The sequence below is a fragment of the Cyrtonyx montezumae genome, unplaced genomic scaffold, assembly GCF_038088225.1.
Source record: "Cyrtonyx montezumae isolate F1298 unplaced genomic scaffold, pur_monq_1.0 scaffold_3, whole genome shotgun sequence".
In the NCBI taxonomy this organism is placed as follows: domain Eukaryota; kingdom Metazoa; phylum Chordata; class Aves; order Galliformes; family Odontophoridae; genus Cyrtonyx; species Cyrtonyx montezumae.
In genome coordinates this window covers 3,208,540-3,230,356 of record NW_027072034.1, presented here as the reverse complement: position 1 = coordinate 3,230,356, position 21,817 = coordinate 3,208,540, and the positions used below count along the sequence as shown (strand labels likewise).

Below are 21,817 nucleotides of genomic sequence, written 5' to 3'. Positions count from 1 at the left end.
GAAAGCAGAATTAGTAATTATTAGTTATTATTAGTAATTATTAGTGGTAAATCTTTTCCTGGCATGCAATAGGTTGGTATTAATTATATTGAATATATGAGTATAAAATGCTTACAGTTGATTAAAAAGTCACTTTTACTTTCATCTAATACTGTTTATCATTTCAATATGTCATTAATTTGTAGGAATAAATACAACGTATTATTTGAAACACTGCAGGAAACTTTTGACTCAGTGATTTATTGCTTCATAATTATCTCTCAGAACTTACAGAGGAGTCAAGTATATTAATACAGGTTAGTGTTACACCTTTACAGTCAAAATTATCCCTACCATTTCTATATTCCATCACAATTCCTTATCATTAGTATCATGCAGGTAGTGGGAGCTGTCTTTGCATCTTGCCTTGCAAACTGACTCACTTGGATAGTGGGTTGCATACCTTTGGGCTTTCCGTGTAAACGATGATTCCTGCCTATAGATAGTTCCCATATCATCTTCCTCCTCACTCCTGGTGAAATGATAGCATGCCATTTCCAGGGTTGTTTAATGGGGGTCCTTCCCTGCCTTCAAGACCCAGAGTAGCCCTGCTGCATCTGGTATCTATAATTTAGCACCATGGGATATGCTGCCGTGGTTTGTGGTGAAGAGGGCTTTTTCTTCCTTCTGCTTCAAGAACCTGCCTCAGTCTTCTCTAAATGGACAAAAGAGAAGTTGGTGGTTGTCATTTATTATTCAAGTCATAACATGAATCTTTTTTATAAGAAATCTGTGTTAACCTCTCTTCTGGAATAGATGATGGTTTCCACATTTTTTTTATTTCCAATTTTTGCTGTTAACATATCCAGTCATACTCTAATTGAGCTGTCTTCATGGGTCATTTCATTTCCATACCAGACAAATGTTAGAGTGATTATAAAATGGGTTACATTTTTTTTTTGTGGCTCTTTTTCAAACAAGTAGTGATAGTCAGCTTCCATACAGCAATATTTAACTTAGTGTATTGACAAATGTGGACATGTATTTGATATCACTCTTCTTTTTAATACTGCTGGAGCTTTCTTATCCAGAAAGATTTCTCCACTCTTGATAGCAGTACTGATGCACATTTTTTTGACAAAGGTTTATGCTTCAATATTAATTCTGTTTGCTCGTTGAACAGCTTTCCAGATAGATAGGTGAAGTAAACAGCTAAACTCAACTGTGTGATGTCAATGGCACGGTACATGAAATGGCAGTAAATGTTATTAACAAGCATAGGCTGAAACTCTAACATGTAGTTTTTTTCAGTGCTTGATTATTCATAAAATATGTGAATAGTTACTATAAATCAGAGGCTGTATGCTCACACTATGGGAGACCCTTGCTGATTTGTGTGTGGCTTTTCCCAGCATGTTAGAATTTATAATCCTGTCTCTTTATCTTGTCCTTTCCTCTGTGCCACTGCTGCTATAAGGACCTTTACTTCTCATTTCATGCATGCCACTTATCTCTATTCATCGAAATTCTCTCATATCCTTTTGCTATTCAAAAAGCAATATAATTTTGCTTATTTAAAAATGATGCATTTCTTCCTTAGGGATCATACTGCATCCTTTTTGCATCTCAGTGTTTATAGCTGCAGGCTCCTTGGGGCAGCAACTTCCTGTTTTGTTCCTTGGGCCATATTCAGCCCACTTTTGGACCCAATAAAAATATCACCAAGGAATTCTCCAAGGCACAACGGGTTCAACATGTGATTAAAAACGCAAAAAGTAAAATTACTCTAAAACTTCTTTAGAAAAATTTTGAGACCTAAAAATAAAGCACTTTCCCCTCCATTTGCTGTTCTTTATGTGTCAGAATATTTATTTTTGTTACGCTTTTCATTGGCCTTATACTCAATTGAAGTCAAGTATGAAAATAGAGGAGTATAGGATGAAATGACTGTCTGCCCTGGAAATGTAAGAAATGCATCCCTGACTGTGTCTCAAACTTGGACAGATGTTTTTTTGTTTTTTTTTTACATATAGAAAATAAATATTGTGATTCCATCAATCTTAAAGTGAAAGTAAAATTAAAGAATGAAGAGACCACTTGCCTTATCATTCAAAATGGTAACCCAGCCAGTCCCTAATTCAGATGAAAAACAAAAGGCCTGCTGCCTAGCAGGACCCATAAATTAGGTGGGCTTCTGTGGCTTGGTGCTGCACTGCACATGGATGGTGTGGTCATGGGGGGCACAGAGGAGCCCCTTAGGCCTCCATCACCAACCCATTCAAGGCTCCCTGCTATTCTTGTTGTGTATTAGCTTGTCAGAATCTGTTCATGCTTTCTCCACTGCAGGTTTCTCTTGTGAGTTTAAGACCTTCATTAACTAGCAGGTATATAAATTAAACAGTCACTTCCCGTGAAGAATGAAGAGGCTGAAGCATGCTGTGTCTGTGCCTCGTGCATTGTGCTGACAGCACATAGGTTTGTTGGCCATTTACCCTGTCAGCTAATGAAAGGAAGCATAGGCCCAGTCCTTCATATGTATTCTGCCACTTCTGAGAGTAGAGGAGCTGTGTTTTGATGTACGAGCGAAAGCCTTTGTGAGGGCTCAGCAGTTCTGATGTGTGGTTTAGAGAGGAAAGCCTGGTAAGTAGTAGATTCTGATTTGTGATTAAGGAAAACCAATTTGAGGTTGTAAAAACAACTACTAACATCCTAACATCATACTTTTATAGCATTTCTTCAAAGCCTCATGAGTTTGAAAGGAGTTCAGAGATCATCCTAAGCATTTTAAATTTTCATCATGCAGCTAAAATCTGATTAATAGATTTTTTAACAATGTATGGCTTGTTCTCTGTGACTTTTTCTCTGTGCATAGACAAAGTTCTGACATTCTTCAGCCTCCAGCACAAGTGTGCAAAGAAACAGGATGCTCTAGCTCAGGCATTTTGGTGGGTTTAGTGATTTCAATGCCGAAGACTACTACTCCAGACTACTGGCCCTGAAACATGGAAGGCCAAAGGCTGAACAGTGGCCCAAAGGGTGGCCACTGAGATCATAGAATCACTCAGGTTGGAAAAGACCTTAAGGATCATCAAGTCCAACCACAACCTAACCATACTACCCTAACTCTAACAACTCTGCAAAATCATGTCCCTGAGCACCACAGGACAGTTTCCTTCTGTGAGTGTCAGAAAATGGGAGAGGCAGGCAGTGTGGGCCTGATTTTCTAGGGTTTATCTGTCAAACTTCACATGGAAAAGAATAGACCTCAGACATTCCTCAAGTACTTAATTGCTTAGAAATTGGATGACTCTCAAAAGTTGATAGTGCCTAAGTTAAACGCAAGCAAGCAATAATGAGAAAACAAGTATTTTAAGCAGAAGAAAGTTGATAGCATAAAAACGTGATGAGGAAACATAAGAAGAAATCTGACTAACCACATCTATTAAAAAAAAAATTCCATGCTTTCTACTTTTGTGTGAAAGGCCAGTTAAAAGAACAGGACACTCACTCATTTCACATCCCAGAGGAGAGCAGAGCATCTCACGCATAAAGCTCTTGAAGACGATTCTTCATTGAGAGGTTTCATTCTGCATTAGCAAAATGCTAGGGCTGGTGCATGGCGAGATGTAAGACTTTCATAACCCATATCCTCAGTGGAAAGACATCTGCAGTTCTCCGTTTTTGTTCAAGGCTTGTTTTTTCTTTTTAAAAATACCTCTAGATGTAAATTCATTAGTTTGGTCAAGGAGGCAAAGCAACCTCATGGCTCATTTAATAACTGCACGTATGTAGTATTTTCTAATGTTGAAAACTTTGTGATTTGAACAAAATATAATCAGGATATGCCAGATAAACTGTAATAGCAATCATCAAGGGATTATTGTTTTCCTTATTCTTTTGCTTCAGAGGTACTATGAATAAGGAATTGCTTTTGAGCCGAGAAAATGGGGCCCTTCAGTAAAATGATAGATAACCTGTTTTTGCAAATCTGTATATGGCTGGTCCTCACTTAGAGAAAAGCATGGACAAAAAGATCTTTATTATGCCTCTTCCATATCTCTTATGAGCCTCTGATTTTGTTAGTGGAAGATTTAAGAATATGTTTGAGGTTTTATTAAAGCTGAAATAGAATTTGTTTTTTTTTTAGCTCCCCTGAAAAGCAGCTTTTTCATAACAAACTGCAAGCAAGCACACTGTGAAATACATCCATGCTCTTACCTTGAAAGTGCCATGTGCTCTTACACAATGGATATGCAAAGTGACAGGTTTTATAAAACTGAGGTCTTGGTTATCTGGAAGCACTTTCCTCAGTAATAATAACAATGGAGTGAGAAACCAAAAAGCAAATAAATGTATGTATTCAAGTTGTAGTTTAATCGTGTTTTATTCTAGCACATGTATTTCCATGTTTGTAGTTTCATTTGCTTTTACGCTAGGGCTATTTTTAATAGTGGTTTGAATTAAGTGGAAAAAATGACCACTGAGCTGTTTAAAACTGAAAAGGCAAAATCCATACTTAACTGCTTAACTCATTGAAAGAAAAAAGAGTGAGTGACTGACTACTGTTGATATATTTTAACCATAAGAGCTGCTAAATATCAAGCAGGGGGTGCTATGTGTTTTTCTGATTCAGGGACTGATTTGCCTTTGATAAGTCCATGTTGGTGATTCAGAGTCACCACATACTCATTTATGTGCCCAGGAATATATTTGAAGAGGACTCCCTCCTGATTTGCCAAGTGACTGAACGAGGCATTGCGATGTGTTTCACAACTCAAGGCTTTGACGCAGTGTAAGAGCCTGAGCTTGCACTTTGTTGGACAGACAAGCAGGGCTGTGCGCTCTATAGCTCTGCGAAGTACTGATCTGCCCCTTTCCGGAGTTGTGTGCTTTGGGAGAAGCTGGCTTATTATGTTTTCTGAATGAGAGAAAATAGCACGTACATGAATGAGCCTTGGCACTGAGGGAACATGGATTCACAAGTAATTGCAGGCCAGTATTTCCCGTTGGTAGACAGAAGGGAAGGGAGGGTCTGATGTATATTATTCTTCTGCTTTCCAGTCTCATGGGCTCAAGTGAGAGTTTCCTCCTTTGGCTGTAATATGAGAGTTCTGCTTCCACTGTGGCTTCTGCTAAGGGCTGTGGAGTAAATTACAATTTTACCATGGGAAAGCTAGAAAAAGCTAGAACCGCTTCATACTCTGTCCTTTAAAAAGTGTTTTGCTGTTCTGGGGAATTCAGCAGTACTCTTGCACTAGCATCCTCTTCCCTAAATACAAATTCAATAGGTACAAGTGTAATTGTTAGATGTACCTGCACAAATGCAAACAAGTGAATGTGTCAACGTAGCATCCCTTTGATGTGAAAAATTATTCCTATCTGCACATTTAGAGTCAAGGGACAACAAATTGGCGGTCTACTGGAAGATACACATGGTTGTCGTTGCCCAGACGGTAAACTTCAGATCTGTTTGGCACTCATTCTGTACTCCATTGTAGACTGTTCTTTATTTTCCTCCAAAATACACCAAACCATAAAATACTTATCCACTAAATTTAATAACTCCACATTATATAAAGTATAGTAACTGAAGCTGGGATTCTTGATGCCAGTTTGAACTCCAGACACTGTCTAGACTGCTAGTGTTGTGTATTAGAAATTCTTGATTGGTTGAAATGGTGCAAAGATAACTCAGTAACATTTTTAAGGAACTATAAGAAAAATAAACGTAGGAAAAGTTGGCTTTTTCCTACAAATAATTTCATTCTTAGAACTAACAGAACAGTAGAGTGAGAGGCTGAGAATCTGTCTGTCTGTGGTAATCCTACAATTTTAAGAGCAGTCTACTGCATGGGTGATCAAGATGCTTCTGAAAAACTTCAGACATAAGAAGGAAGCATACAGAAGGTGGAAACTGGGACAAGTGAGCCAGAAGGAATTTGATCATGAAGGGATGGGATTAGGAATGCCAAAGCCAAAGTTGAATCTAGCAAGGGATTTTAGGTCTAACAAGGTCTCCTACAAGTACATCAGCAGCAAAGAGAAGAAGGAAGGGCATATGCATGTCTGCTGTGGGCTGAAGTAGGTGACCTAGTGGCAAAGGAGAAAGCCAAGATGCTCAATGCCTTCTTCACCTTGGTCTTTATCGGTAAGACAATTCTTTAGCAGTCCTGGGTCCCTGAGAACAGAGGGAAAGTTAGGAGCAAGGAAGACTTACCTCATCTGGAGGAAGATAAGGTTTGGTATAAATAGCATGGATATTCACTGGAGCTGATGTGTTACATATCTTTGGGTTGGTGGCACTGCAAAGCCGTTCTCCATTACCTTTCAAAGATTGTAACAACTGAGGACTGGAAAAAAAAAGGAGAAAGTCTCATTTTCATTAAGAGCAAGAAGGAGGATCTGTCCAGCTAGCCTTATCTTGGTCCTTGGGGAGGTGGTGGAGCAAATAATCCTGTAAACAATTTCCAAACATGTGAAGGGTGACTGGGAGTAGTCAGCATGGTATTATGAAGGGATAGTGATCCTTGACTGATGTGATAGCTCAGCAATTTCCATGTTGTGCCACCGATGAGAGGCAACCTTAGCAGGCTGACCATGAGTACACAAATGCCCTTGCAGCGGAGAATGCCAGGAGCTTTCCCAGCTGTATTACAAGGACTTGTAATACACCACCAGATTTAGGGTAGTGATCCTTACCTGTGGATTGTATTATGGTTGTTAAAGTTAGCTTCCCAGTCTACTTACTAAAAGATTACTTTCTCAATAACTGAGAGTATATTACTTCTCTTCTTCCTAAATCTCAAGAGATCTGTAGGTAAGCAAGAGATCCTTGCTTGAGAATTATTATGGAATTAAAGGTTTTGTTAACTGTTCTAGAAATAGATGGTTAAAATAAGACTGTTAAATGAAAAAAAAATAGAAAATGTAATTCAAAACATGATTAATGTGTATCCAGGATTTTATGTGCCATCCAGTAAAACAAAATTGAGGCCAATATAAACTTGAAATGTAGTGCAACTACTGAATTAGATTAAAGCATGTACTCTATATCTGCAGCAATAGGAAACACTATAAAAATTCAGGAATGTTTGGGTATTCAGTTAATAAGCTTCTAGGTTTATTGGTCTTAACTATATAGAATCTGCAGCATGTGTGAAATTGTTGGCTGTATGTCTGTATAGACTTGAGTACTTATGCAATGACCAATCACTTTCTAAAATAGCTAGGAATTTAGAAAAAGTTTAAGAATGAATGGAGTGGCAGTTTTAGGTTTTTCACAGAATCTGCTTTTTATGAACACATTTGTATACTGATATTTCCTAAAAATGTCAATTTACAGCTTTGTTGACGATCTGTAAATTGTTCCCCAGCTTTCCCTGCAGAGTCACAAGCTTCAATTTGTTCTGCATAGGCTCTCTTCTACCAAACGGAGCTTCTTAGAAGTCTGACCTCATCACTGGAATTTGTTTAAACATTCTCCAAGGGGAAAAAATTAAAAATGCAATAAGTAAAACACTGAGGGTTTGTTATGACAAGTTTAACTTGTGATGTGTTTGCAAGGAAGAACCGCTTGAAGTTTGTAGCAGCGTTTAATATGTTTTTGTTATACGACGCTTTTGTAATTTCCTCCAGTAATTGATCAACAGCTATTTGCATACTATCACTAGACAGAACTAGAGGAAGGGTTTTCTCTTCTCTATGGAAATAGAACATTTCCACAGAGAAATTAATTTCTCATGGTTTATTTTGGACCTGCTCTACACAGACTTTGCAGACTGGCCAATGCATTGATTGCCACTCCTATTTAGTTGAAACTGAGACCAAGATCTAAATAACTGTAGTAAAGAATATCTTGCCTGCTGAGTGCTATGACTGTTATACTTAGTATTTTTCCTTTCTTATTTTCTAAGATATATGCCATTTATATCTTTTTATCTCAAGACCATTTAAATGTAGCTGTTTTAAATCTTTTCCCTCAGAGCTTTAAAAGGAACGCCTATTGAAGCTCCGAACAGTAGCTGTAAAATATTACTCTATTAGCTCTCTTGTGAAATAAAACCCAGATCCTTAGATATTTGCCCCCAAGTCATGATCCTATGATTTGTTTCATCCCTTTTCAGCATATTACAGCTTTTTCATTTCCTGATTAACGACTACACGGACTGAGATCAACATGTTGTATAGGGATAGAAATTATGAGCTTAAACACTTGAACTGCAGCTAAAGTTTGTTCTCTGATTCTCAGTCTGATATTGTTTATAACTAAGTTACTTAATTTATTTATTTTTTAATTCTCAGTGTAGTTATTCATCTTGGTATGGCAATATCTTTTTAATTTTTGATACTTTTTCCAACAACTGTTTTTAAATCAGTTTGCTAATTCAACTTCGCCTTGTTTCCAGTATATTGTTATTATGGCAGTTTATCCACAGTTTGATGTTGCTTCATGTTTTATTGCACTGCCAACTAGATGAACCTGAAAGTCAAATTTTTTTTTTTAGTTTAACTGTAATGCAGAATCTGTGTATTCAGCATAGGCTGGAAGGGAAAAGCAAGGCTGAGGAATTGTGTAAGCTTTGTAATCGCTTTCATTTATATTACAGTTTTATTTAGGCTAGAATCCACTCACATAAAGGAGCCCCAGAAATACGTTATGTAATACCTTTGGAAGAACATACTATTTTGTAATTATACAAAAAATGTGTTGCTTAATCATAGGTTTGTCTTGTGGTAGGGAGTGTGGGGCTTTCCCTTGTGGTCGGGACTGGCTTTCCTTCTGAGGTTTTGGAGAAATGGTTTCTTATAGGTAGCTAGATGTTCTGTTGGGATAACTGTCATCAACAGTGGCAGCTGACCATATGCAATGTGACACATTTGTGATTTCTCTGTCACTAATTACATTTGCTCAATCAGTTTTTAGAGTTCAGTTCTTGATTCTTATTTTATCAAGATATACTTGAAATTAAAGTACTGTTTTGTAGTCAACATGGTTATTTGGTTTTCAATTTCATTTTTTCTTTGGTTGTTTTACTTGTATGTATTCATGGGCATGACATAGTTCTTGGATTGGTTTTAATTTTCGTATGTCAGACTCTCTGATAAGGAATCCTCAGTAAAAATATAACCTTGCACTCAGCAGCTGATGAAGTTTTTATTCTCTGTAGATAAATTTTGTTTTTATTTTGACATAATTAATGAAATATGTGTCAGGATAACTGACAGTAATGGAGTCTGCTGTGCTGTGACTGTCAGGAAAACCAAAAGCCTAGAATAATCAGGTCATAATTTTAATCAAAATTAAGAGTGTGATTGTCAATTTTTGATGATAATAGAAGTCACTTTGGATCTACTGAGCACTTGGAATATTTTAAGGGGCTCTGAGTAAATCAGAACTGCGAGACTTTACCTTGTAAAATAATGAAGATTATGTCTGCCTACAGCCAAACTTGTGCAGTCTGTGAAAATGTACCAAATCCTCTGTGATACTGAAAGGGAGAGGGATGATTTTATTTCAGTACTTAGCTTTGTGAGTTCGTATGAATGGAAATTGTCACGGGAGGATAATAAACAATATCAAATGCTATCTTTTGAAATTCTTGTTACCCTGTCAACAATCCGAATACTAATTACTTTGGTAAATGAAGGCTTAGATATGCTTAGAGATATAAACATGAGACTTCAAAGGAGTCTGATGACTTCATGCTTTCACTGTGGCAAGAAAAGTCCATTCTTAGAAATTTCTACTATGAAGTCAGACCATATGCAATCTTTAACAGTAGTATAGGAAAGTCTATAGGAACAGCATGCAAGTTTGCCTGTTTGGTGACCCATTCCTGTGATACTTTCCCACAATATATTAAAGGGACTACATGAAGGTGCTGTTTTTCAATTTATCTAGTTCGTTTTTTTATAATTGCTGAGACTGTCTGCCTCTATGATCTCCTATGACAGCAAGCTTAATTCACTACCTTCTTATTATCTTTGTTAAGCAGGTCTTCACTCGTCACTTTTCTTAGTCACACTCAACATGAAGTTGATTTTTAGGGCTGTGGTTGAAAACTGAACTGTGGATTTCAGAGAGCTGTCAACTATGACTTGAGGATATTTTCTCCTTACAGAGTTCATGTGTGAGAATGTTAGTGAGGATCAGATTATTCTTTCCTAATCAAGTCATCTTATATTGACTTGGGCTGAAGATTGTCTTCTTGTTAGCTCACTTGTTCAGTTTTAAAATCTCTGTACCACTGACATGAAATTTAACTGAAGATCTTAAGATTTTGCTGTGCCATCATTCCTTGTGTCAGTGATGTTAAATATTCTCAGTCCTAGTCCTGATTCCTTGGGAATCATATTGTTAAGACTTTTTCATCCAGTAAAAAAGTGACTTAATATTAAGTCATACTTGTGCTTCCTATCTTTATAAGTCCAAAAAATTCCTGTTTTTTTCAATTCCATTCTAATTCACTTTCTTCAGTGATCTTTAGTGGGAAGTCTTCTCAAAAGATTTCTGAAAATACAAATCATTTAGGTCTTTGTTTACCCATGCACTTTTCTCTCTACTCTGTGAGTGCCTGCCAGTTATAAGGTAGTGTTTTCCTCTACGAAATCTTGTTGATTTTCTTCCCACCAGATGTGTGTGGGCTCAGCAATCTTATTCTTTCATGTGGACTCTACTGTTTTACCAGGAGCTGAATTTAGTATCAGTGGTCCTTTTGGGATCATCAGGACTCCTGGAACAGTGCCATCTGATGCGTGTGACTTAATGATTTGGCTGGTCTTGTATTTCCTGTGTATGTGCTTCATGTTGATGTAGCTGCTCTGATGTTAAAAGATGTGTTGTGTGAGAAGCCGACTCATCAACTTCATCAGTAATGATGGATGCCGAGAATTTGCTGAACTTTTTTTGCTGTGATCTTCCCATTCTTTAGCACTCTTTTCATGCCTCTGCTGAAAAATGATCCTGCTCGACTGCCTTTCATCTTTCAAAGTATTTAAAGAATGTTTTAGTCTCAGCGAGATCATCTGCTGCAAGGTGATCTTAAAATTCTTCTTCATCCTCTTAATTTCCTGTTTACATTTGACCTGCTGTGTTTTATGTCCTTTCTTGTCCTCTTCTTCATTCTGATCAGTTTCACAAATTTCCTGGTGTTGTCTTCTGCAGTCTCCTGACGCATTTTGAACAGCACATGCAGTTACATACCATAAAATGAGGGCAGAGCTTCATGTTTAATTATTGTGTTTGCACTTGCAGTTGCCAATAAACTGTATACAGATAGTTTACTATTTTGAAAGTTCAGAATCTTTTCTCCTTTCTTTGGATCTTTCTTGAAGCAACAGAAGTACAAATTTTGATTGTGGCACAAATGTGGGACATCAAAAAACGAGTGAATCAGAAGTACTAGCAGATTAACTAATGACTCAGTTGGCAGCTGGGGGTTTTCAGCACATTTTAAAAGGCTTCATGAAGTTAATTAAAAATACTGGGCCAAAGCTTTAGGCTCAAATTTGGAGTCTGCAGCTGTGGATTTGGCTATTGGACATGCTTAAACCTCAGTCCAGAATACAAACTTAAGGTAAAATGTAGACTTCAGATGTACGCTTCATGAAATCCTTACATTCCTCAGGGAAATATTTATCAATCTAGTATTTTTCTAGCATTTCAATACAAAAATACATTCTGCAGAGCCTACACAGTTATTTGATTACAGTGAGATACTTTTAAGGAGCTGAATGCAAATGGATTTAATGTAGAAGCTCTTGGTTTGAATTAGGGATAGAAGTGTTCTAAGAGATGAATGGAAATAAGGAGAAATAGGCATTTCTCCTTTTTACTCCACACATAAGTGTAAAAATTGCATGAAAGTAAGTTTGATTTTTAGCAAGTAATAAATCAAGGTCTGAAGAGGTTTAATATCCTTTGACCAGATTTTTTAAATTCCTCAAAATATACAATATAATATGTGTGTTCTGAGTTTCTTAGTAAGTTCAGTGTGTTTCAGTGGACATGGGTTTCCTTCCATTTGGGAAGTTTTTCCCCTAAGTCACTGCTTGCTATGCAGGTGGATTATTGTTTCCTTTGACAAACTCAGAAGCCATCTAATCCCATCTTACGTGATAACTTTGGAAATCTCAAGGAGCATTGCCAAACACAAGTGCTGCATGGCTACAAGAAACAATGTTGAATGTACACTTGCACTTGCAACTGGATGAATTGCTGATTAAATCTAATTATATCATGTAAAAATAGCTGATCGTTGGGCCTGGTCAGAAAATTGCAGGCAGTCATGAAAGTTGTGTGTGTCAAGCATGCTCTCCACTCCCTTTCAGCTGGGAATTACTACTCTTAAGCTAGTACAGAGTGGCTGACTGGGTGCCTTGCTCTGAACCAATGACATGTAAAGTGAGATGCAGCAAAACTTTCATCTACAGTACCTCATCTGAGAGGACTGCCTTTTAGAGAGCATTAATTCTATTGCTTTGTGATCATCGGGCTGTATTCTGAGTTTATTGCATTAGGAATATCTAAATGAAAGGTGTGATATTCATAGCAGTTTCGTTTAATCATCTCGTTTAAAGGAAATGGTAGGAACATTTAAGTGCTTGCTGGTTTTTTTTGTATTTTTATTACTTGTGTTGAAGTTACGAGCAATTTTATATCTCGTAACAGATAAAAATGCTTATGGACTTTAAGTCAGATCTCATTAAGCCCCTAAAAGTCTAGAATAACTTCAAATGAGATTTATATCGCTTTATCTAGAAATTGCATTACAAGATTTGCATCACATGGCTGCAATACAAATTGGAAATATTATGCATTAGAGACCGTTTTGGAATATAATACCCAAATGCACTTGCTTTTTCTCATACTCTTTGCGAGCTTCAAAGCTGAAGAAAATGGATTGCACGATTCATGCAATTAGCAAGCTGTGTCGTGTCATTTTGTCTCATTAAGTGGAGAATTTATGTCATTGGGTTGATGAATCTCACAAATCCTAGCTAAAGCTGCGTGCACATTTAAAATATACTCATTTCAGAATTTCAAGGAGTGGGCTGCATGTATGCAGGGTTCAGTTTGCAGTGGGATGTTTTGGACTGGCAAACTGCTTTTTGACTAAAATTATCCCTAGCAGTTACAGCTCTCAAACTTTCCATAACATAATAAATCCTGTTATGGTTGGATGGGATGATCTTGGAGGTCTTTTCCAACCTTTGTGATCCTTGGATTCTGTAATTCTATTTGTACACTGAGTGCATGCTGGAGACCTTATTTCAGCAAGATACGTGGAGTCATGCACAACTTGCATAATTCCTGTGCTTGAATGAGACACTTTTAAGGACCTTGTTGAATTACAGCCTACGTGGCAATTGTTTTTCTGCTCGATGTAATCTGACTGTGGCACTGGAAATGACCCCACGTAGATTATTTTGTTTTTAGCATTTGTCTGCATTGTGCCATCATCAGTTGGTACTCACTTTAGTATTTGTGGTTTCGTAGCTATCCAAACACTTGTGTCCTGGGAATCTTCACTACAGTTATATGCCTCTTGATTGCCTTTCTGTTTTTCATGCAAAATTTGCATTTTGTCAACATTGGCACTGTTGAAAAAATAACTTTGCAAAGTTTGCTTGCCCAGAGAATTAGTCTCAATTTAATGTGAATAGTTAGAAATCTGTGCAATACATATAACATATAATAACAGGAAAAAAAAACCTACAACAAAAGCAGTAAAAAAAACAGTAAAAAAAACCAATAACCATGATCTGATGCTTTGCTATTTAGATACGTATTTACCTTGTCTACTGTTCTGTAATATTTTTCAGACAAGTATAAAAGAAGGATTACTACTGAAGCAAACCAGTTCTTTTCAGAGGTGGAAAAAGCGTTACTTCAAGCTTCGAGGTCGTACCCTTTACTATGCTAAGGATTCAAAGGTAATTCAATGATATTAGTATCTAATGCCATGTACTTCAATTTCACTTAGGTTTATAATGGGAATATCAGTAATTGAATGATTTACTAGTGATTATTTCAACAATAATATTGTATATAAGCAGCATGCTAAATTAACTTTAACTAAGGAAGATATGATAACTCTTTTTATTTTTGGAAGTCAGCTTTATCACTGTTCTTCTAACTTCTTGGACTGTTCAAACAATTAGTTCATTGTCTACAGTTGTTCTTAGAGGGTGTTGGTTCTGAAACAAAGCCAGGACTTAAAAAATAAAATAGAAGTTAAATAATGCTCAGAAGCTATCTTACAAATTTCATTAAAAGTCTTCAATTTTGATGCCCATATTTCTCTTACAGAGGTGAAAATGGTTACACAAAAAAAAAAGAAAAGAAAAAAAGGAAGTTTTCTGCCAAAATGTAATTATATGGGGAAAAGTGCATCCCATCAATTGAAATTTGTAGTGGGAAATCCTGGGATGGACAGAGTGGAATGCTTCTGTCCTTTCTGGAAGGCATTTCCTCCCTCACCCTCATGACTGGAATAAGAACTTTTTGGCTTTTTGAAGAGGCTCAGATTGTGCTGTTTCGTAGCAATGGTCATCACTTTTCTGTATCCTGTGCTATTGCAGCAACTGACTGGAGATGGAGGTGACATACTTTAAGTGTCCATCATGTTCTCTAACCTAGCTCTCTTAATAATGTTCTATTACTGAGGAGCAGAAACCTCTTTCTATGACTCTTGACTGTGGTTGCGTAGTACACAGTTGTATGGCTGTGATGAATCAAGGAAGACATAGTCTCTGCAGGGAGTCTAGCACTGAAGTACCTGTGCTACACTTTTCTGCGCTTGTTGCAGAACCCCGTGCAGTTTACATGGAATCTTAATGAAAACTACAGATGTGAGCTGTGAGAATGGCAACATTATCTGTGTCATAAAGATGAGAAAAGAAGGAGTAGTGAGTAGGCAGTTGCACGAGTACCCTGCAGCACTGACTCCCTGGACTTGCTAAGTCTCACCAAACATTGATTCCATGCTGAGTGATGCAGTAAGCAATTATTTTATTTCTCCTTCCTGTAGCATAAAAGAGAAAGTACTGATATCTGGAGTTGCCTCAAACCTTAGTGCAAATATGTATTTTGGGAGCCAGTGTTTTGCATTCTCTTAGTTAGCAAATAGAAATGTATTTGGTGGTGAAGCAGGAAGTTCTGTCACCTCATTAGTATTTTCCACTTTTTCTCTTTTGTTTTCATTTTAATTTCATTTTCCAAATGGAGTGTGCGTGAGGAAATGAAAGCAGAGAGTGTGCTTGAAATTGGACCCAAGCTACATTTAATGCCTTTGTGTTCTTTTCCATTCGCAGTCCCTAATATTTGATGAAGTTGACCTGTCTGATGCCAGTGTAGCTGAATCGAGCACAAAAAATGTCAACAACAGCTTCACGGTATGGAACCATTATAATACCAGGCTTCAAAGCTGTAGATAGAACATTATGAAGAAAAACAGTAATCCTCTGAATACTTTCTCATTTTCCTTTGTTTGGAAATTGAATGTCCTTTATTTGAAAATGACTTATCCGTCAGCTATTGATAATTTTGTAGGTTTTTTTAAATGGAATTTGGACTGTTAGATATCTGTCATTAGGTAACGTTTACTTCAAAAGATGCTGATACAAGGCATTAAGAATCTAGCAAGCTTTGATATTAATACTTTTGGTTTTATCCTGTAGTTTGTCTTTGAAGTGGAATGCTGGATTGATTCGATTGTAATTATGTTATTGCCTTAATTTCCTATAATAATATTTTTGCTATTCTGTCATATGGAAGTCTACTATATTTTTTTCATTGCTATTCATATCCCTATTTTAACAGTTCCTAAGTTATGTGAAAAACCGGTCTCAACTGTATCTTGAATCTGATAGTGGTATAAGAAATAAGGGTCTTCATAAATCCCCATTTTTATAAGCTCACAAGTGTGTTTTAATTAGAGGTCTTGCCATCTATTGTTTAATTACATTGCTGGAATTAATTGAGGACGTTGGACACACTTCCTATGCTGGAAAAGTGATTTTTTTTGAACAAGAGCCAGCAGTGGGGAAGACTGTGAGTCATGTTCTCCTTCTGAAGGTCACAAATTCTCCCACTAACTACAACAGTATAATTTCTCATGAACGACAGATCCCTTATTCTATACTAAAATGCAGATTTTCTGTTTTCCTGAGGATTTCAATTATCACAGGTGGACTGTGCTACCAATACTATAATTCAGGGTAGTCCAGTGCAAGCCTGCTGAAAGCTTTGTCAGCTCTTCCCTGTACTAATACTTAATCAGATGGCCACTGAAGCATTCAGTAAACTTCAAAGCAAAGATATGTTCACATCGGTCTGAGCAGCCCAGCATGTTATAGAAGGAGCCTTTAAAGGCCATCTAGTCCAACCCCCCTGCTATGAACAGAGGCACCAACAGGTACATCAGGTGTCCCAGAGCCCCATCCAGCCTGACCTTGAGTGTTTCCAGGGATGGGGGTGTTCACCACCTCCCTGGGCGGTGAGAGGACATTCTGAAATCCAGACAAAACTGTTATGTAGGTATAAGCTTCTTTGCTGACAATTAAAAAGACAAATTAAATTTTAATTAAAAAGCTTTATTTGTTTGGAAGTCTGTGATGAGTGATGACGGTGTGATGTACTAGCTCGCCTTTCAGAAAGGTCCTTCCTGGTGCTGGAAGCTGCTTCTGTCTGTCCCCTGGACAGAATTACAGCTGTCAGGCAGGCATCAGGAGAGCTGTGGAATCAAGAGGAGTACAAAAACCATGAGTTGAAAATCCCCATAACTATGACTTGTTATTCAGGAATACTCAGCATGTAAGACTCAGCACCCCCTGATGTTCTGAACTTCCCTCGCTGTATCTTCTTTAATGAGAAAAAGAAAATAAAGAAGTCTCTGGCAATTAAGTTACTGCATCACAAAATAAGATGTTCGCTTTGGTGAAATTTTGAGGGAGAAAGGTGTTATGATTTTGGCTTATTTTTCCTTGCAGTTTCTTAAAGCAGGTGTTTGGTGTTTTAACTTCATATAGAGTCCTTTAAATCCATCTATTGTTCACCAGAGTCGTGCTTTGTAACTAGCATTAAAGTTTCTGGGGAAGACAGCAGTGAAAAAGAAATCTTGGGGCCTACAACTTTAACAGATTTGGAAATCCGGTCTATCTTCACATCCTGGGTTATTTGGAGCGAACAGTGCTTTCTCTAAGGAGTGCTAAAATTCATTTTGAAAAATTATTAGTGTGTTGAGTTCAGGACTGAAGTGCCATCTGATTTGACTGTGAAATATGGTAATAGTTACTGTCTCGCTTAATCTTTTGGCTTCTTCCTTTGTGTTTACCGAACTCAGTCTCCCAGCAACACAACTCAGTAAAGTAAGATGCCTCTGGCCTTGCCTATGCTGGTTTTGAGGGGGTGGTGGTGGTGGTAGCTTTCCAGCAGTACTCCTCATAAATGAAAATAAACATTTTGTTCTTCTATCTTTAAAAGCATAATCTGACCTTTCTTAAAATTCCTTTATTTTTTCCTTTATGTTCTGTTTAACAAGTGTTATATCACTTTCTTATGTTCTGTGAGATCTGTTAGCATCTTATTGTGTTAAAACTCTTGCCTTCTCCAGTTAATGTATTCCTCCTTTTTCTTTGTCCTAATAGAATATATTTTTAACACAGACTTCGTTAGGTGGAATATCCACCATAGGACATACGATAGTGTTTGAAGAAAAACATGCTTTTAAAAAATGTACACTAAGCTTCTACTCCATGGCTTGTGGAAACTACTGTTTTGCCTTCTTTGGCCCTTCCAATTTGTCTGTCTGGGGACAGAAGTGTGTCAAGATTTTCCATGCTCTTTTTTTGGATAAAACTCAAGACCTAAAATTATTTATTAAAGACACATTTAAGGTTGAGTTTATTTGTGATGTGCGTGCTTGTAGAATAATATATGAAACTCAATATCAGTGTTTGTTTACTAGAATTACTTTTCCCTTCTTGCTACAAACAAATTGAGGCTTAGGGGAAAGTAAAGGTAAATAAGTAGATGCTAATGAAAATCAGGAGCTACTGAGCTTAAAACAGCTTATCTTTTTCATTTGCTTTTTCTTAATTACTTTATTCTTTATTACTTTTCAGTGAACAACAAACTCATTTCTGGCAAATAATTCCTAGTGAACAGGCTTGTGCTAGGATAGCTTCTAATAGATTATAGTCATGTTGTATTCCTGTCTGCTCTCACCTACAGAGGAAGTGATGTCCTTTGGCTTCAGCAGGCTTTAAGTCTGCCCCTAAGGGCTGGATTCTTCTCACTTACATGTTAGTCCATAGGAAGAGAGAAACCCATACATTGCCTTCTCCATCAGCCACATAGGAGTCCACTGGGGCTCTACCTGTGCCTACAGTTGGGTGGAACTGATGTATGCTGAGTCCTCACTGATGTTTTTGAGTGCTCTGCTGAATATTTTTTCCACTTTGCTTTTCTTCTGCCTCCGCTAATTGTTTTTCTTCTCTCTGCATATCCTGAGGAGCGTAGCTGCACAGCATATTATTTCTTGGGGACACTATTAGGATGAATCAGTGTCCCCTATTATTGCCTGAAAATAAATGGGGCAGTGACCAATTTTGCCCAGAGCTGTAATTCCTCACACATTTTGGTTTGTAGGAATGGCAGATGAATTGCTAATATTTCAAGTGCCTTTAGGAAAGTATGTTCATTGTTCACTAAACAAGACTGAGACTGAATGAGCCTGAGTGTCTCCAACATGCAAGCGTGGAGTTTTAGGCAAGTGCAATGTTAGTGGTATGTTTATGTTCTAGTAGGTTTAAGAAATCAGATTTTTTTTAACTATATAATGATTATTCAATTAATGAAATTATTCAGAGCAAGAAAGGTAACTATGAGGTACTGTAGAATCACAGAATGACTTGGGTTGGGATGAACCTTGAAGACCATCCATTTACAGCCCTCTGGCAGGGTCCCCAAGCACCAGCTCAGGCTGCCCAGGGCCCCTTCCAACTCTGAAGCTAATTGTTGGATTAGGTATTTACCTTTGTCCTGCATTTGATAGTGAAGAACTTTTAATGCACATCAACAAGAAAAAAATGTGTAGATGTTAGCCATGCTGCTTTTCAATGGCTGAGCCACATTCATGGTTGAAATACCCTTCATAATTATAAGTCCAACTTAGGTTCACATAAGATGCACAGGCACTCTGTGGCTGCATCTGTATTAAATTAATCCAAATTGATGTTTAAAATGCTTGATTTAATTATGCTTCTCTGTTATTAATATGATGGCAAATAATAATTTTGGGGTAGAATTTCTAACTTTGTGCAACTGCCTTTAGTCATTTGTTAGGCAACTTCTAGTTCATTTAAGACTTTTACACAAAACCATGGATGCTCAATTTCTTACTTACATCTAATTTCTTTCTTACTTTCTTATATTCTAAAAAGTGAAAATTCTGATAGGATTAAACCTTTTATCCAATTGCTTCTGAGAGTGTCACTATTTTCCTTCTTCTAGCAAAAGGAAGGTGCCCTCTAGGATTATGGTAATCAGTGTACCAGATAATACTTGAATTTGGGATTCAACTTGCCATATCTTCAAGTTGGGATTCAGTGATGGGTTTAGAGACCCTCAAGTCTATGCAACAAGAATATAATTAATTTCCATTTAAAGATGATTCCAGTATTTGCTCAATTAATTATAGGCTCCACTGATAATTAACAAAATCTCCAATAGCTGTGATAGGAGCTTTGTCATCCAGGCAACAGAAAATGTAGACTCTGACTTTCAGCTTTCTGAATCAAATCCATTGATTGAATATGCAGCTTCAGAGAATGGTCACCTTCAGGGAATGGAAGCTGCAGTAGACAGATTGGCTGCCATGGAAAACCTATTACAGTTCTTAGTAATCAGAAACTGGCTGGAAATGAAGATTTGTATTCCAGCCAATTACTTTGATTACAGTGATTCTCGATATGCTTGCAAAACTGTCCAATAGCTTTTTTTTTTTCTTCCTTTCTACTAGTTTCTTTGTTTCAGTAATGCTATAGACCATGTGGGAGTCTTAATTATCCATTTTGTGGAAAAATATTTCCTTAGGTAGAAACCTGGGCTTTAAGTATTCTCACCTAGTGCTAGGCAAAGCCAGTAGAAACCCATAAGCTTGTCTTTGTCTTTTCCTTTTTGTTGCCTCCTTTCGATTTGCCTATTTTCTGAGATAAATAATCTTTGTAAATATTCTTTTGTACTCTTACTCATTCTTGCTCTTCTCCTGGCTCTTTTTCTATAGTGTCATTTTGTAAGTGAAGTGACCAGATTGACACTAAGGGTTCCAAGTGAATACAAGTCATAAACATTAGAGGTTGATAATTAATTGTCTAAATTATTCTCCCTTGCATTCCTGTTGGATTCCACACTTTGCCTGTTTGCTGCAGATGCCACACATCATGCATTTTTTGTCCTGTGTGACAACACCGAAGTCCTTTTTTTCTGTTAATTTTATGCTCTCTGTAATTCAGATGTACTTCTGATTTTTCTGTATTTCTGTTGTTTTTTTTAATGAAATTCCTCTATCAACTAGTGCTGTTGTGTTCTTTGCATCTGTCGTAGTTTCCATGGAGATAAATAGGTGGCATTATTTTCAGTTATCTACACAGATTGGAGAGACCAAATAACCCGTTGCAGCCACTACATTGGTTGATGTTTATCTTGTTTTCCTCTAGAATTCTGATTACTCTATTTCCTATCTGTATTTTTGACTGATCCTTCATCTTGACCATAGGTGTAGAGTTTACCAGTATATAAATTGTGCGAAACCAGTTTAAAGTATAAACCAGTTCTACTCATCTTGGAATCTTCCTTCAGACTTGCTGGTTTTAATGGGAGATTGCCCGGTTGTACTAGAAACTCAACCACTTGATTTATGGCATTCAGCAGAATTTTAAAGTTGAATATTACAACAGGGGCCTGAAGACATATTGCTTTTTAGCAGTTTATTTCAGCACTGCTTCTTCTGTCATCAGTCAGCACTGTGCCCACTGTCGAGATGAGCTGCTTCTAATTGATTTTAGAAAATTAAATTTTAATATTAACTATGGGCTTTTAAAACAATGTGTTGCCAGACCTTTGCAATATGTTGAGTAGATGGTGTGAAAATTTCTTAGAGACTTGGACAGGTTTGGCTTCCTGTCTTATCGCCCAGACTGAGTTCCAAATGAGGCTTTTTTTCAGGGACTGAGAGCTTCAGGGAACTCTTCAGGGAACAGGAGAAATGTTTAACTTTTCCTAAGCCGTATCAAGGGGAAATGAGAAGAGCCTTTTCCCAAAGGAGTCTAAAACGTTTCCCCTTTTCCCTAGGTTTGGGCACTGTAGCCTTCTGTCTTTTTGAATGTCAGAGATAAACAGAGAAAGTTTCCAAGGTGGGCACAGCTATCCTTGTATTGTTTCTTTTCCTATTTGGATATCTAAGACCAGTTTGATTTTATTATTGGAAATGGTTGCCCAAAGTTCAAGATCATAGAATCATAGAACGGTTTGGGTTGGAAGCTTTATATGTTTATAAAGCGCAGAAGTGCTCATGGATGACAGTGGAGTTATGTCACTGATGTTGTCCTTGTTTACAAAACTCAATTTGCTGCAGCTCAGTCTCAATGAACATTAGTTTCTTTCTTTGATCATAGCCTCAAGCCTCTTTCTGGCAGTATTCTAGAATCACAAAGTGGTTCATATTGGAAGCAACCTTTAAAGATTATCCAGGCCAGCTCCTCTGCTGTGGGCAGTGACATCCTTCAGTAGATCAGATTGATTAAAGTTGCATTCAGGATGACTTTGAACACTTCC

At 37.2% G+C, this 21,817-nt stretch overlaps 1 protein-coding gene across 1 annotated transcript in view; it reads left to right on the top strand.

Annotated features, from left to right (window-relative positions):
* The window catches only part of DGKH (diacylglycerol kinase eta), a 150,947-nt gene that overhangs the window by 69,358 nt on the left and 59,772 nt on the right, over positions 1–21,817 (top strand). The window contains exons 3-4 of the mRNA XM_065743997.1: positions 13,804–13,914; positions 15,295–15,375. Coding sequence (XP_065600069.1) covers positions 13,804–13,914; positions 15,295–15,375 — 192 coding nt within the window. The remainder of the gene's footprint in view (positions 1–13,803; positions 13,915–15,294; positions 15,376–21,817) is intronic.